This window comes from Leptodactylus fuscus, chromosome 1 (assembly GCF_031893055.1).
Source record: "Leptodactylus fuscus isolate aLepFus1 chromosome 1, aLepFus1.hap2, whole genome shotgun sequence".
NCBI lineage: Eukaryota > Metazoa > Chordata > Amphibia > Anura > Leptodactylidae > Leptodactylus > Leptodactylus fuscus.
This window is the reverse complement of record NC_134265.1, coordinates 162,909,262-162,925,980: the sequence shown is the minus strand read 5'-3', so window position 1 is coordinate 162,925,980 and position 16,719 is coordinate 162,909,262. Positions and strand designations below refer to the sequence as shown.

General features: G+C 39.3%; 1 protein-coding gene across 3 annotated transcripts in view; it reads left to right on the top strand.

Moving 5' to 3' along the window:
• MPDZ (multiple PDZ domain crumbs cell polarity complex component) overlaps nucleotides 1-10,822 on the top strand; it is a 118,447-nt gene extending 107,625 nt beyond the window's left edge. For 2 of the 3 annotated variants that reach the window (XM_075279285.1, XM_075279273.1), the window contains 3 exons: nucleotides 2,711-2,823; nucleotides 4,376-4,499; nucleotides 4,808-10,822. In XM_075279285.1, coding sequence (XP_075135386.1) covers nucleotides 2,711-2,823; nucleotides 4,376-4,499; nucleotides 4,808-4,954 — 384 coding nt within the window. In that variant the 3' untranslated portion in view covers nucleotides 4,955-10,822. The remainder of the gene's footprint in view (nucleotides 1-2,710; nucleotides 2,824-4,375; nucleotides 4,500-4,807) is intronic. The other variant, XR_012716981.1, reaches the window with a different exon arrangement.
• The last annotated feature ends 5,897 nt before the right edge of the window (nucleotides 10,823-16,719 follow it).

The window sequence follows — 16,719 nt, the reverse complement described above, 5'->3', positions numbered from 1 at the left end:
CATCTAAAATCGGTGAAAGAACTTACCTGTCTTCTCCAAGCCAAATGGAAAAAATACCACTAGCCGTCATACAAGGACTTGCAGAAAGCATGCCCTGGAAAGTCGAGGCTGTAATTGCGCTCATGCCGTTCGGACCACAGGTGTCCAAATACTTATTGGTAGGCAGTGCAATAGAGTCTTTCAAGCCAAGATAAATGTACCCATATATACTCGAGTATAAACCGACCCAAGTATAAGCCGAGGCCCCTAATTTTACCACAAAAAACGGAGAAAACTTATTGACTCGAGTATACGCCTGGGGGGGGGGGAAATGCAGCAGCTACTGGAAAATTTTAAAAATTAAAATGGTCGGAGTTTTTGGGTGCAGTAGATGCTGGGAAAGGGGAGGGGGTGTTTTGGTTGTCGGTCTGCCCCTTCCCTGAGCTTGAGGACTGGGGTTCCCCCCCCCCCCCCCCCTTGGAATTCAGCCTGGCTGAATATAGGGTATCTGCAGTGCTCCTATTAACCCCTTCTTGATGGAACAGGAGCACTGCAGATCCCCTATATTCAGTAGACCGGGCACTTTCAGACACAGGGATACCTAATGTGTGTGTTTAGCAGTAATTTTCTACTTTTGTATGTATTCTAGGGAAAGGAGGGATTTAGAACTTTTATTTTTATTTTATTTTTTTGCACTATTTTATGGGAGAGTCTATACATTGACATGGTGGTTGGTCATGGCCCCCCCCCGACCCCCCCCCCCCCCCTACAAAAAAAAACCTTTTTTTTTTTTTTTTTTTAATTTGTTTTTGCTGACTCAAGTATAAGCCGAGGGGGGGCTCTTTCAGCACAAAAACTGGGCTGAAAATTTCGGCTTATACTCGAGTATATACGGTAAATTTAAAATGTTTAAATTTTATTGTCAAAAAGTGAATAAAAACATTTAAAAATACATTGGATCATTCAATAAAGGGTCTAAAAATAGTATACACAAATTAGTAATAACTCCATATATAAATCAGAAAAAGGAAATGTGCAAATACACAAATGGTAGTAGTTATGTAATATTCCTATTAGTAAGGTCAGAGAATAGCTGCCTATGCTTTTCCTAGTACATATAAAATGTTCATAAATTGTCTGTGCATATATAGTTCAGAAATATATGATGGAATATCAGCATTGTAAAAAAACAAACAAAACAAACACAAAAACAAGTATTGTATTTATTTTGTTTCGATCATGTTTGTATCTTTTAACCCCTTAAAGAGGACCTTTCACGTCCTCCGGGCACATGCGGTGTAATACACCACTAGAAAGCAGACAGTGTACTGAATTCAGTGCACGGCTTTCCCGATCTGTGTCCCCACTGAAAATCTGTGCCATTACCATAATTCTTCAGTGTCAGAAGGGCGTTTCTGACAGTCAGTCAGGAACGCCCTTCCTTACAATAGCTTCTATTGCTCTGTACTGTGAGAGGGGGCATTGCTTACTGCCTAGCGATGACGCTGAGTGGTGAGGAATGCTTCCCCTACTCCTGATAGATTGTCAAAAGGGAAATGGGGAGCCACAGCCCGCTTACGTAACCTTCACTGCCAAAATTCATCCGCATGTGTCACAGAGTAAGGATCATGGATGCCCTGACCAAACTTCCATCGGTCTGGAATGAATAACAAGGTAAATCGTAGAGAAAATCCAACACCACAGCAAAATATCCTTAAAACTTACCCTTTAACTTCTTCAGCAATAAAATTCATACATCATGAGATGTTATCAAATCGTGTCAAGTTGTGATTCTTTCATATTGAGAAATGTCTAGCTATGTTGCTATGGCTACAATGATGGAGAGCTGGCTATATATGCAATCTACTCTCTATGAGAGTTACGAAAACTGACAAGCAGGTGCACTCTGCTGTGCTTTGGACACACCATAAATGCCTGTGTCGAGAAAACCCCTTTTTAACAGGATCGATCAACAGGTCCAGCTTTATAAATCCTTTAATAAGCTTAGATAATTGATTCTGGCACAATTCCATTTTTTTTCTCCCCTCCCCCTATAGGGGAGCCTATAGGCTCTGTACTGTCAGGTGGGTGGTGTTATACAGAAACAGGAAAGGTGGTGTCATTCTGATTTCTGACGCAGTCAACCTTTGATTTGAACTTTGAATCACGCCCCCTTTCCTGCTACTGTCTGACTATGCCCACCTGACAGTACAGAGCCTAAAAACTAACAGCACTGATTGCTCGGGAACTGCGGGGGCTATGGGAAAAATTCCAACTGTGCCAGAATCAGTGGAGCAGCACCTGTTAATAGATGCTAAGAAGTGAAGTTGGTGCAGGTAGTGAAAGGTCCTCTTCAAGCCAAAAATCATGCTTATTCTAACTCAAAATGATCCGTAATGGCACATTGTAGCTCAATGGGATCTATCATTCCTTGAATGAAGACTACCATTTTCAAGGAAAGTAAAATTATGACACATAGCATAAATTAAATTCAGTGCTTATTATGGCAAACATGATCATGCATTTGTCCGTGCTCTATTCAGTTAGTTAGGTTTTATATTTGCACCACAGACTATAGCTACATAAAAAATGTTGGAGGTCACAATGTTGTCATATTTCTTCATTACCATTCAGCCAGTCCTAATTGAAATAATAAACAAGTAAGTTATGTGAACCATGTAAAAACCCTAGAATTATTCATTCACTCATTAATATATATTTCACATCACAGGTTGTGGCTGGGGGAGATGTGAGCGTGGTCACCGGCCAGCAACAGGAGCATGTAGGCACTGCAGTCAGCTTCTCTGGACTTGCTTCAAGCAGTATATTGCAAGATGATTTGGGGTAAGAATTTTAAACAGGACGCACATTTTCATAATTAAAACAGCAACTATAGTTTTTTTTTCCCATCCAGACTGCAAAGAACCCAGATTAAACCGTTAGAAACTGCTGTTTGTTAGTGTTTTAGGTAACCACAGCAATAAAGAAAAGCTACGTATGTAGTTACCTTGCATGTTACAATTAGTCTTTGCTTGTGATAGCTTATTGACACATACTGACAGTCAGGCCAGTACACAATGGACCCTTGTGGACCTGCCAGTTTGTAAAACTTTAACAAACCACACAAATCTTAGTGCAGTACCACGTTATTTTAGCAACTACTAGTTATGCAAAGGAAGAAGAATATTAACACTGTAACATAAATAAATTTATTGACTTGACATTTACGTTGGTGTTTTTTTATACAGGTAGTCCTCGGGTTCCGACGGTCTCGGGATACGACGTTTCGCGGTTACGACAGCTCCCTTGTAACAGAAAACTGCCAGCACTCCCAGCTAGCAAGGACTAGCCTGCGGAAAATCAATGCTGGCAGCTTGCTGTTACAAGTGAGCTTGTAAAATAAAACCCTGAAACAGAATGTGAAACTTACCGTACGGTGCAGGGTGGGCGGGCGGGCATTCAGGCCTCCTCTTTCTCCGATGTTCCGTCCTCCTCTGGCGCTCGCAAGCTGATAATGGCCAGGGCACATGCGCAGTATCATGATGCTTCTATTACGGCTACTGCGCATGCGCCCAGGCCATTATCAGCTTGCGAGCGCCGGAGGAGGACGGAACATCGGAGGAAGAGGAGGCCTGAATGCCCGCCCGCCCACCCTGCACCGTACGGTAAGTTTCACATTCTGTTTCAGGGTTTTATTTTAAAGGGGGGGGGTTGATCCGTTCTTACGCGGCGTCGGTATGGTAGGTTTCCGACTTACGTCGAAATTCGGTTTACGACGCCGCGCAAGAACGGATCAACGTCGTAAGTCGAGGACTACCTGTAGTTGTATTGTATTCAAAGAATCCACCTTACATACACCTTACTGCCTATGTGGCTTATATTATTTATGATTTTTCCATCTTCACAAGAAGATATATTTCCAGTCCATAAAGTTGTACATCTAGACCTATCGCTCTACATTTCCCATGATTCATCTGCCTGCTCTCACTCCCTGTACTGGCTGTTCACAGGGGGAGGGGAGAGTGAGTATCCAAACAAAACATCACAGCATCATGTGACCTCAGATGTGAGAGTGATTTGTGATTTCATTTGAGGGGAGAGCAGGCAGATGGAGGATGGGAAACGTAGATACACTGCATGTAAATAACAGTAATATAAGGAGTTTCAAGTAAAATAAAGCTAAGAAAAGGGTGCACAAGGGAACAGTGAATATTTAGCACTGCTGTGGATGAATTTGCAGATCATTTTTTAAGCTGAATAACTCCTTTAAGCATTTGGCCTCTTTAGTGTAAATTTGTTGGAAACTGAATTTTGCAATGTAAATATTATAGATTTGTGTATGTGGCATACATGATGTGTTGAACCATTCTAATTTGACTATGTATTTTCACATAAGACCTCCTCAGTACAAGACGATCATTCTTGAGAGAGGACCAGATGGACTCGGCTTCAGTATTGTTGGAGGTTATGGGAGTCCACATGGTGACCTCCCTATCTATGTGAAGACTGTTTTTAGTAAGGTAAACAAATCTGAATTACTCCTCACCCATTATGGTCTCGCCATTTGCCCATTGTGAATATCTGGTATATGAACAAAAACAATATAGTATATAATAGCCAACATAATAATCTGACAGGTAAATGGGATGAAAGGTGCAAGTGGGAAAGGGTCATGTGTGGCCAGTACTTGGTGACAGCAAGTTACAGATTTATAGTTGCATCCATTTTTTTATTTTATGTCTTTTTAAATAAGCTTTGATGCGTCTCCGTTTTGCTTCTGTATAACTTTTTGAGCTTTTTTTTTTTTTTTTACCATGCCTTGTTGCAGGGGGCAGCATCTGAAGATGGTCGCCTGAACAGAGGGGATCAGATCATTGCTGTGAATGGACAGAGTTTGGAAGGTGTGACTCATGAGGAAGCAGTTGCTATTCTGAAAAGAACAAAAGGAACAGTTACTCTGACTGTGCTGTCCTGACCTTGTAACTTCTCTACCGTCATCTTTAAGGGTCCATTTGTGTGTCACCAGCACTTTCCCCTGTGAAAGTACATAAAGCAATAGGGCTCATACTGTAGGTCAGCTGTGTGTCTAGGAGAAAGTTTACCTAGCTGCTGTCACTTAACACACACCAATTTACATTGTAGAGACAAATGAATATGTTACAGCTTATTCAGCTGACTTGTGTGAGTTTCTCCTGAATAATTCCAGGAGGCAAAGTACTAATAGCTCTTTAGCCACAAAACAAGTATTGTAATTGTATAGATCTGCTATGCTTTAGCACAAGTGTGTGAAGAGCATGGAACTTGGCAACACAAGAGGTCAAGAAAATGGCTTTTTTCGAGAGAAAAAAATGTAGGTTACTTCTATTTTTATTGTTTTTATGTTTTTACAGTGCTTACATGTCTTTTATATCAATGCTTTGCTGCTACAGTATATACCCTAAGAACAAATGTTTTGAGTTTTTGTGTATGTTTGTATAAGTACACTGGACAAATTGAGATTTATTTTACCATGGTTTAATTTTAAGATATAACACACATGATTTTTACATTGTCCTAGGGAGAAAATTGTTGCATATATTTTAATTATCATGGTATAAAATTGTATTTTACTTGGAAACAATTGTAGGCACACATTTCTATTGGCCAAATCATTTATGGTTTGCATTTACATTTAATGGTTTCAGCACAAATTCATCTCTGATATCACTCATATTCCTCTATACTATCAGTCTGCTGTGCAGATGTTGGTAATATAAGGCAAGCAGAATGACGGGGTATTGTGGTATCTCGGGATGAGAATCTGAATCAGTAACGTTCAATGGATAATGTTTTGGGCAGTTCATGACCTACTGTTGTCATTCTAAAACGTATTGCTGTTGGGGAACCCTAAAATATAATTTCATTTCTATGAAACCCCTACTGCCATTTCAGTCTCAAAGAAGCTTGGTGTATTGGTATGGTATGCATTAAGTATTTCAGCAGACATTTCATGGCTTTTCTAGCCCCCTTGTCAAGCTTCTTTGAGCAAGCTTTTTGCCTTTTTAACTGTAATACCCTAGCTCTAGTTTTTCTGTGTTCTGAGAAAGAGAAAACCCTGGCTAGGTTCCAGGGAGTCCTGGTTCCGTTTTGCAAGCAGTGATCCTACAGTGTGACATTTTCAATCCGGAGTCACTGTGTCAGGGATTTTATGGCATAAAAATAGAGAATGGGTTAAAATATGTGTATAAAAATTTAGAAATCAAATTATTGCAACTCTTTGCCCTATGGTATAACATACATGCAATTCTAGTTAGCTCTGTCATAAAGGCTTAATGGTGCAAGTCCGTATGACAGATCTACATGGAATCCACTTAGTCACTTAAAACTTTGTTGCAAAATTTTGTGCACATTAAAGCATAAAAAAAAAACATGTATTTCATACAAAGGACAGTATTGATGTGATATATGGCCTCTACATATATGTGAAGCAAAGTTTAAACTCTGTTAAATGTACTTTTTATTCATAAAAGTGATTTCCCAAAGTGCTGAGCAGCAAAGAAAGATTAAACAAAACGCTTTTCAGTATTAAAAATGAATGTCTGTTTAAGAATCTCAGCACCTACACACAATGTAGTTATGTGGCAGACAACACTTAGAGCTGTTCTGCTTGGCAATGTCAGATCACCACTGTCATTTGTTAACAGAGTCAGATTTCTCTAGGGAACAATCACGATCTTTGTTTGTACTGTACGTAAGGGAATGTCAAGGATTTATACATATCTTATCGGAAACGCCTAACACTAGCAATTCATTCCCTGAATGTCTCAGCCTTTGGGCAGCCTGAGCAACAGGTTTTCTGTTTCCATAAGATTATAAAATAACTCATGCTATCGTGTAACAAAGCCTAAAATATATAGGCACTATAGGTGTGTTCAGTGGCATAGCTAAAGACTCAAGAGCCCTGGTCCAAAAGCCCAGCTTGGGCCCTCTCTCCCACCAAAAGTTCTCCTTATGACTGTCAGGCATCTGTACAGTTTAGCAGTATTTACATTGCCCTTTTCCTCTTGTTAACAACTGTTCTGTGCACACAAGCTTCCCATCATTCTTATCCTCAGTGACCCCAAAGAGCAAATTTCTGCCCATTTGTGTTACAACCTCCCCCACAGAATCTGTACTTGACTATATTCTAATCAGTTGTTCCTTTTGGCAGGAAAACATAAATTTTCTCCATTTTAACAGTGGAAATTTTCTCACTCCAGGGCACCAGAGGGCAGGTGTAACTTTATGATGCACAAACTGCTAGCCATCAAGGGGAATCAGAAGGAGATCAAAGAAGGTTATTCAGCCTTAGTGTGGCGAGGGTGACCTATGGACCTCTTTGGCTTATGGACCCAGTGACAGATATGACAACTACAAACCCTTTAGGTTATGCTAGTGCGTATGGTCCCTAAGACTCCTAGGCCTAGGTGCAATTGTCCTCTCTGCATCTCCACAAGTTACACTCCTGGGTGTGCCTTTTGTGGGCTTTATAGTTTTTATTGTTAATGTCTAAAACATATAGGTAAAATAAAAACAATAAAGACTCCTCCCCCCCCCCACACACACACATTATATATAAGACAGTATTAAAAATACATCACTTAACTAGAAAGCTGTGTTGAATTGCTCAACATTATTTTCTGATTTTTTTTTTTTCTCAGAAGGTTCAGAACTCCCTTCTCTGACACAAATCTCCAGTTCCTCTCCATACAAGTAATATTTATTGTATTTTATACAGTAAGCTGTTAAAGAGAACCTTTCACCTACTCCACCAGTCCGGTAGATCTTTGCATCAGTTAATAGGTGCTGCTCCACTGATTCCAGCAGAGTTGGATTTTTTTCTCTAGCCCCCACCAAGCAATAAGTGCTGTTAGATTTTGCACTCAGTATGCTAATTAGGCTCTCTATTGTTTATGGATATTCCACCACCATAATGCTAATTAAAATAATACAATAAACAGAGTACTTACCTGTTGTATTCTCTGCATCTCCAGCATCACTTCTCCACTGGTCACAAGATATAGAAGTGGTGCCATTCTGCAGCCATGTAGAGAGGATGCTGGACCAGTAGGTGTTTTAACCAGTAAATACAGTACTACTTATTTTGTTATTTTAAACTATCCCCGATCTTTTTCCTGCTTTAAAGGGATCCTATCATTTAATCTTGAGCTTTCATCAAAAGTTGAAACATCTGCAGTGTCTTTGAGAGCTGTATAAACCTTCATACATAGTATTATATCTATATTTATGCTGCTAATAGCTCCATTTTCATAACTTTTTTAATTTTATTTCAATGTAGCTTTACAAGACCTTTTTGACTCTTTTGTTGTTACGTATTGTTTTTGAGTAGTGAGATGAACAGAAAACATCAATTCTGGCATCTGAATTTTAAGGTTTGTGGCATTTATCATGTAGAATAAATAAAAGAGTTAGTATACAAGTTGTGTGTGGTGGGGGGGGTATATTTTACAAATTTTTACTCTTTCTTTCAAACTATTTGGGTGCTGCAATCAGCATTGACTGCAGCATCTAAGGAGTTAAAGGGCAAGTATACTTTCTGATTGATAATGGCGGGGTGATATCTTGAACAAAAGCTTATGGTACCACCCCCCCCCCTCCTCTGATGAGAAATCAGTCTCTTCTCCCTGAACAATATTGGCTGCACCTGTTCCCCTGCACACTGGCTGAAATGAGAACTGTGAGTATATTCATCTCTGTTTCACCAGTTAAAACTCAGAATATACTACAGACACAAGAGTAGCGTTGGTCTTATTTTAAAGTGAAGATTATATAGAGCTGTTTAAGTGACTGCTCTGTCCGTTTCACTGAACGGCTCCTACTTGAGATAAACGGTTAGGTAGTTTGCTCAAATCCTGAGCAGATGATGTTCAAAACTGTTAGGGGGTTAAGGTATAATGTTTAAACCTCTACATATATACTGTATAGGGTGGCAAATAGCAGCACTGAAAACAGTAATATTAATCTAATCTAATGGCTTTTATTCTACTTATTGGCCTCATAGTCATGAGAATTGTATTTTCTTATAACCACTGAAAGGGAACCAGTGGCTTTGTTTCCCTGTTCTCAGCACTAATGTGCTTTCTCAGTGCAATAGTGACCTATTTCATTTGCCCATACTTCTTCATATCTACTATATTATTATTGTTTAAAACCTGTCAAGTATTATCTAAATATAAGCTAACTTAAGGAATGTGTTTAGAATTTTCTAGAGACTCTGGATAGTGCTAAATGCTTGTTGAAGGACTGAATGTTACAGCACAGTACGGTAACGTAATGTAATTTAGCTCAATACCTTTCTTCAGCCTCCAGATTTAGCTTTTTATATATCATAAAGCAGATCTAGGAAGTTTGACACTTGTGAACAATCGTTTCAGACTTTAATTGCAAATATAGTGTATTTTTGGTTTTTACTTTTTTAAATTATTTTAGAAAAAACAAAAAAATAACGCAATGAAGCGGTCTCCCCATTACGAAACAAACTTTGATAATAAAGAGGTATTCTCCCTTAGTAGGATTACTTTACTAGGGGTGTAAGGTACATTGAGTGCCTACAACTCTATACTGTGAACCTGACATGCAGTTCATGCCCTACCATACTCTATTAGAGCCCCTTCACATGTATCTCACGAGTATACACTGGCTGATTCTGAACATGTAAACGTTCTGAATCAGCGGCGTTTAAAACAGATCCCATTGCTTTCTATGGGAGCCGGCATACTGCGCTCCCCATAGAAATGAATGGGCTGTTTTTTTCCATTCATTTCTATGGGGAGAGCACGTATGCCGGCTCCTATAGAAAGCAATGGGATCTGTTTTAAATGACGCTGATTCGGAACGTTCAGAATCAGCCAGCGTATACTCCGTGTGAAAGGGCCCTTACTCAGTTGTGTGCGTGAACTGTACCATAATTAAGAGGTTTTGTACATCCCAGTATTAACCATCTTAATCTGGTCTTATGAGTATTATTTTTTATTTGTTTTTATTTCGGTTTTTGTGATGTGTTAGCAGAGAAGCAGCTGCGTACAAATAAGCCAACTCCAACTGTGTTTTCAAATGGTGATACCTCAGGAAATAATGAACATATGATGTCCATAGGAAAGAGAATCTCATCTTATATAAGAGGAGAATTTCATCTTTCATATGACACCAGGAGCACTGAGATATAATTTAAGTGTCCTTCATTCAACCTCAGCTTCCCTGCATTATACAAGAGCACATACACTCCTATACTCCAGTAAACAGCAGGGTACAGATTAATGCAGACACTACTAAAGAATGGACAGATGTGGATTTCAGCATTAGAAAGAGTATCCAAAGTTGTTTGAAAGTTTAGTTGCACATTAACTTTTAGGCTGCTCTATTTAGTAAAAATATATGACCATTGGTTGATGTTTGCCGTAAGTTGACACTGTTGTAAAGACACAGCTTTATCACATTATGAAGAGCTCATACATTTTGCCAGCCAGGGAGAGGAAAGTGTCAACTGGAAATATATTTTTTTATTTTTTTCCATAGAGTCAGAGGTGAAACCAGCAGGGAATTTTTAGATCTCCCTAGAGGAAATTTTCCATTTGACATTACAATTCCTGTGCAACTTTCTTTCTCTACAAAAATATATTTTTCTTAGTTCACATATATCTGTTTTGTTTTATTCTGTATAACATCACAAATTCTATAGTTGTCACTTTAAGCATTTGTAGAAATGAAAAATAATTGTACAGATATTTTCTTACTCCTGTCAGTATAAGTATGTTAAGACCACTGTTTGCTTTATTTAGATAACAATAAAGATACTTAGACCTGTTGTTTCTGTGAATTTGGAGATGTCTACGTTGTTTTTGTTTATCCAAAAAATAAATTCCAGTTGAGTGCTTTAAAGGAAAAAAAAAGTGTAGTTTTGCTAAATGGCTGATGGTTTTACATTGAAACTGACATATAGATAGCACACAGCTATGTCCACTGCTTCCATTAAAGTGAATGTGCCCTAGGCACATTTTCTGATGATCCAGTGATGTTCTATTTCTGGAAACAAAGCATCACCAAAACTCCCCTGCCCCTTACATACATACCCACCTTCACTTGCCTGCTCAGTAGAAGCAAAGAGCACATACTACGCATGCGCAAGAAGTCCACAGAAGAAGATGCCGACAGGACCGAAACACTGATCTTCAGGACACAAAAGACAAGTAAATATGATTGTGGGGGGAGGGGATTGGGGCTGAGTGAGGTATGCAGATAGATAGATAGATAGAGCTAGTAGTCCAGGGGCTAGCTAGCAAAATAGGGAGGGGGTATGTGTGAGAGAGGAGGATAATGGGAGTTGTAGGCTGGAAAAGAAGGAAGCTAGGGAAGCATGTAAACAAATGTAGAGCATGTCAGGAGGTCCCAGAGGGCCAGAACTCACTCATAATACTGCTAAAGTTAATTTGATGCAATAATTAACCCATTAATAGCACTAATACCTTTTTATAAAAAAATGTAAAAAAAAAAGTTTTTTTGCCCTGAATATCCCTTTAAGTTGCATTGAATATAATTGGTTTGCACAACCACATGAATCACTCTAACACTTATATACAAGAGGAAGCATATCGTCAATAGGACTGAGCTATTGTATTGTACAATTCGGTCCACATGCACTGAACATATTAGGTGGATGTTCTGAGAAGGAATTTAAAGAACCTCAGGATGTGCCACAGAAAGTATGTAATGATGATATGGTTTTTTGTAAAAATGAAATACAAACTGCAGTTGAGGTTGTGCTCATATTACTTAATTTACACTGTTTTACCAGATGACCAGAAAAAAAATGCAAATAAATTCAAGAAAATCCTATCCAGATGGTACAGCACACCTGGGTTGTGTTGCAAAAATTCAGGCTTGCAGGGCTTCTCCGTCTAAAACCTCTGGTGTCCAGCTAAAATTCCAAACAGAGACTCTGACAAAATTACTCTGACCTATTACCCCCAAAATAAATAAAATGAAAAGTCAGCTCAATGAATGTAATGTTGCTCACATCGTTGTAGTTAGGCCCCTTGCAGGCAACCGTGTTCTAGTTCAGTGTGCTATCTGGGTTTTTTCCAGATAGCTCACTGACCCATTTGTTTCTTCTGGCGCATGACCGTGTATTACAGGGATCTGTGTGTGGACAGACAGTCTGGACTGCAAAACTCAAGACTGGTCCTATTCCTGTCCATTTTTACAGCCAGTGGCCCGCACATGGTAGTCTACAAGGGGCCTTATTTTGTATCCATGCCGTCCTGTCTCACACTGCTATTGGCTAAAGGGTATTACACTAACTATCATCCAGTCAGGATTGCTGATACAGTTGAGTGGTATTGTGTGACATATAAAAAGAGAAATGTCTTAAAACAATCATTCATTAATTGTAATTGATGTAAAATGTTCAGTTAATCCATAATGGCTCTGGCACCTACAAATAAATATAAATAATACTCATACATGTGGTTCTGCTTGGTTGAACAGGGATTTTGGTCCAATAACATAAAAACTGTATTACTAAATTGTTACAGAGTTTCTCAAAGATAATATATTAAAAAGTCTGAGGTTTTGTTGTAAAAACTAATGTCTTACGATTTTTTTTTTCTTACTTGCATGACTGCCAAGCATCAGACACTGCAATAAATTCAGTGTAAAATCTAAGAAGGAGCATAACTGGATGACGAATGAATGACAAGAGCAGTGATGAAAAATGATCCAAGCAGCTAAGGGTTACTTTTGAGCAAAGATTTGCTTTATTGAGTTTCAACAGGAGCAACCGTCACTTCAGTCTGAATTATTATGGGATCATTGTGTACTATTGAAATTCTTGCATTGACATGATATTCTAATTATCAATTAATAAATCCTCCCTATAAGATGATAGAAATAGCTGCAGTATAGTCCATGAACTCAGACTTCATTCCTAAGAGTAGAAGAAATTTCTGGCGTATTTGCCAGCGCTTTTGAAACCCAGTGGAAAAAAAAATAAACTTCAAATAATAGCTCTGAAATTCTTCTGGAAAGAGATCAACTTTTCTTGGAGCTGAAGTAGAAACAACAATCTGGAATCTCATTTGCTATTCAGCAAAAGTAATTCTTTAATATATGGGTGAGTTTTCCACATTAAATCATATCTGTTCCAAAACTGTATCACAAAACCGTCAAGCTGATGAGCTGGATTATATAGTTATTGACCACCAGTATTTCATATATATAGTGTTTAAATAATTGAATGGATATTATACATCATATTACTTTGATGGCCTGTGCCACCAATGACCAAAGTGAAGAAGTTGTAGTTCTTACTGAAGCATATGAGTGTAGTGGGGCTATGCCTGATACTGCACTTTAGCTATGCACAGGACTGATCAATTTGAATGAGCTGAGCCAAGAACTGAGGTCTTTACTGGTTGTACAATAAAAGGACTTTTTGGGGCTATTATATTGATCACTTATCCTTAGGATAGGTCATCAGTATCAGATAGGTGGGGGTCTGAGATCCAATACCCCAATGATCAGGTGATTGAAGCGGCTGCATTGCTGTGGCCTCTTCACAGCTCACCAAACACAGCATAGTATATTGCAGCACAGCCGCATAAATGTGAATGCAGTTGAGCTGCAGCATGACTATCTTACCAATAGATATGATGGCTCTGAACTGAGAAGAGGAAGTGGAGCTTGACCAAATGCTACAAGCTATTCAAACAGCAGTTCACTAAGGGTTCCGGGTGGCAGGTAGTCATCATTAACATAATCCAAAAAAAAAAAACCTTTAGGGTCCATTGACATGGAGGAAAATGGTGAATGAGTTCTGCTAGCTTTTTTTTCCCCCACTAGTGGAGTTTTCCGCTAGTGGAAATCTTGGAGTTGTCTCAAAAAAAAAAACAAACGTAAAAATCATCAACAAACGATGAAGCTTTTCTGTGGCTTAAATAGGATTTTTCTGTACTCTACTGAAACAGCCATCACAAAAGTCTCCAATTATCTCCTAATGGCTAAATCTAATGGTGACTTCTCTCTTCTTATTCTTCTGGACCTCTCTGCAGCTTTTGACACTGTTGGCCATCAACTCCTCCTCACTATGCTCCACTCAGTCGGCCTCAACGACACTGCGCTCTCCTGGTTCTCCTCTTATCTCTCAGACCGCACTTTCAGTGTATCATTTGGGGGCTCTGTTTCCTCCCCTCTTTCCCTTGCTGTTGGGGTTCCTCAGGGCTCGGTCCTAGGCCCCATGCTCTTTTCTCTCTACACAGCCCCCATTGGACAAACCATCACCAGATTTGGCTTCAGGTACCATCTTTATGCTGATGACACCCAATTATACACATCTTCCCATGACATCACCCCTGCACTCATACAGAACACCAGTGACAGTGTCTTTCTGCTGTCTCTAATATGTCTTCACTCTGTCTGAAACTAAATCTCTCTAAGACTGAACTACTACTGTTTCCACCATCTAATAGATCTGTCCCTGATATATCCAATGCAGTCTCAGGCCTTACTATAACTCCTAGGCAGCAGGCCCACTGCCTCGGGGTTATGTTTGAATCATCACCCCTCATATTGAATCACTCACACGTTCATGTCACCTCCACCTCAAAATCATCTCCAGAATACGCTCTTTCCTTACCAGAGATACATTAAAGACACTTATTGTCTCTCTGATTCATTCTCGCCTTGACTACTGTAACTCCTTACTAATCGGTCTTCCCCTCAATGCAGCGGCCAGGCTTATCTATCAGTCTAAATGCTACAGCGATGCCTCTGGTCTGTGCCAGTCACTACACTGGCTGCCTATTCATTATAGAATAAAATATAAAGTTATCACTCTCATCCACAAGGCTCTCCATAATGCCGCACCTCCCTACATTTCCTCCCTCATCTCTGTCTACCGCCCAACCCGTGCTCTCCGTTCACTCAATGACCTAACACTTACATCCTCTATTATCAGAACCTCCCACGCTCGTATACAAGACTTCTCCTGAGTTGCACCACTTCTCTGGAATGCTCTACCCCGGACAATCAGATTAACTCCCAATTTCTACAGTTTCAAACACAAACTAAAGACACATCTTTTCAGACAGGCCTATCACAATTTCTAATGTAAACCCTTCCATACTATAATTAATTAGAATCCCCAAAATTTAACCCTCCTCTGTCCCCACTCCCACATGATATGACGCCATTTCAGGCTAACTTTATATGTCCAAGCTCCATCCAAATGTTAAAGGGCACGACTAGTGACTGCTCATAAAGTTTTATGTTTGTATAATGACAGTAACTTCTATTACAACATTGTCTGAATACTGTATAAGCAATGCCACCCCTGCTACCTCTTGTGTCACCCCCTCTACCTCATAGATTGTAAGCTCTTGCGAGCAGGGCCCTCAGTCCCAGTGTGTGAAATGACTTTCTTTGTTATGTATCTTTCTGTCTGTATTTGAACCCTACAAATTGTACAGCGCTGCGGAATATGTTGGCACTATATAAATACAATTTATTATTATTTATTAACTTTCATGTCCTCATACACATGAGGTTTTATATAATCCGCTAGAAAGCTGACAGTGCGCCGAATTCAGCGCACCGTCAGCTTTTCCGTTATGTGCCCCTGGGCTGGAGATATTGGTGCCGTTAATTTCGGTACTGATCTCTCTCCACTGTCAGAAGGGTGTCCCTGACAGTCTAGCTTCATCGCTGGGCTATGAGGAATGCCCCTCCTGACAATACGTGTCCATAGCCCTGTACTGTCAGAGGGGGCCGTTCCTTACAGCCCAGCGATAATGCTAAACTATGAGGAATGCCCTCCAGTATAAGTCTATGGGCAAGTATTGCTGGGTGGGTGAGGGGGGAACCTTCCACACAGCCCAGTGATGACGCTAGACTGTCAGGAAAGCCCTTCTGACAGTGGGGAGAGATCGGTGCCAAAACTAACGGTACCAATAACTCCAGCCCCAAGGCACATAACGGGAAAGCCGACAGTGTACTGAATTCAGTGCACTTTTCGCTTTCTATGGGAATATATAACGGCATGTTCATGAAGACATGAAAGGTCCTTTTTCAGCCCCTTGTGAAAGCCCTAAAGGGGTTGTCATCTGAACTTGACACCAGGGCATTTTGTAAAATAATTTGTATGAGATCAGGCATTTTTTAATTGTGCCAATTAATCCGTTCATTTTTGTCTATTTTTTTTAAGTGATCTTGGAAAAGGGGAGGGGTAATTTCAATATTTCTATAAAAAAAAAAATTTAAAATTATTTACATTTTATTTTTAGACCATTTTCATGTAAAATTCCATAAACTACTGTGATTAGGTTTATTAACAGATTACTGCTGGCAGACTCCCTTTAAATAACACTATTGATTCCCAATATATGTTTATCTTTTTTGTTCTTATATAAAGGGCTGCAATTTTTAGGTAACAAAAATACTCTAAAATCATACATAATGAGAAAAGCTTTCTTATGCATTTTGGGATCTGTAACAAATATGTGCCAAATTTGGAATCCAATAGAAAGTTGATTCCTTACATTAGTTGACTCACTTTCCATTTCCTAGAAGTATGACTTAATTCCATTTCATCACCTTTCTGCTAGAATACGGATGTGTGCCATTTGGCAATGAAGTATGAATAACGTCATATAAACCCAATTTGCCTATGAGCGGTGGGATTATTTTTACATTTAATGTACATTTTGTGGC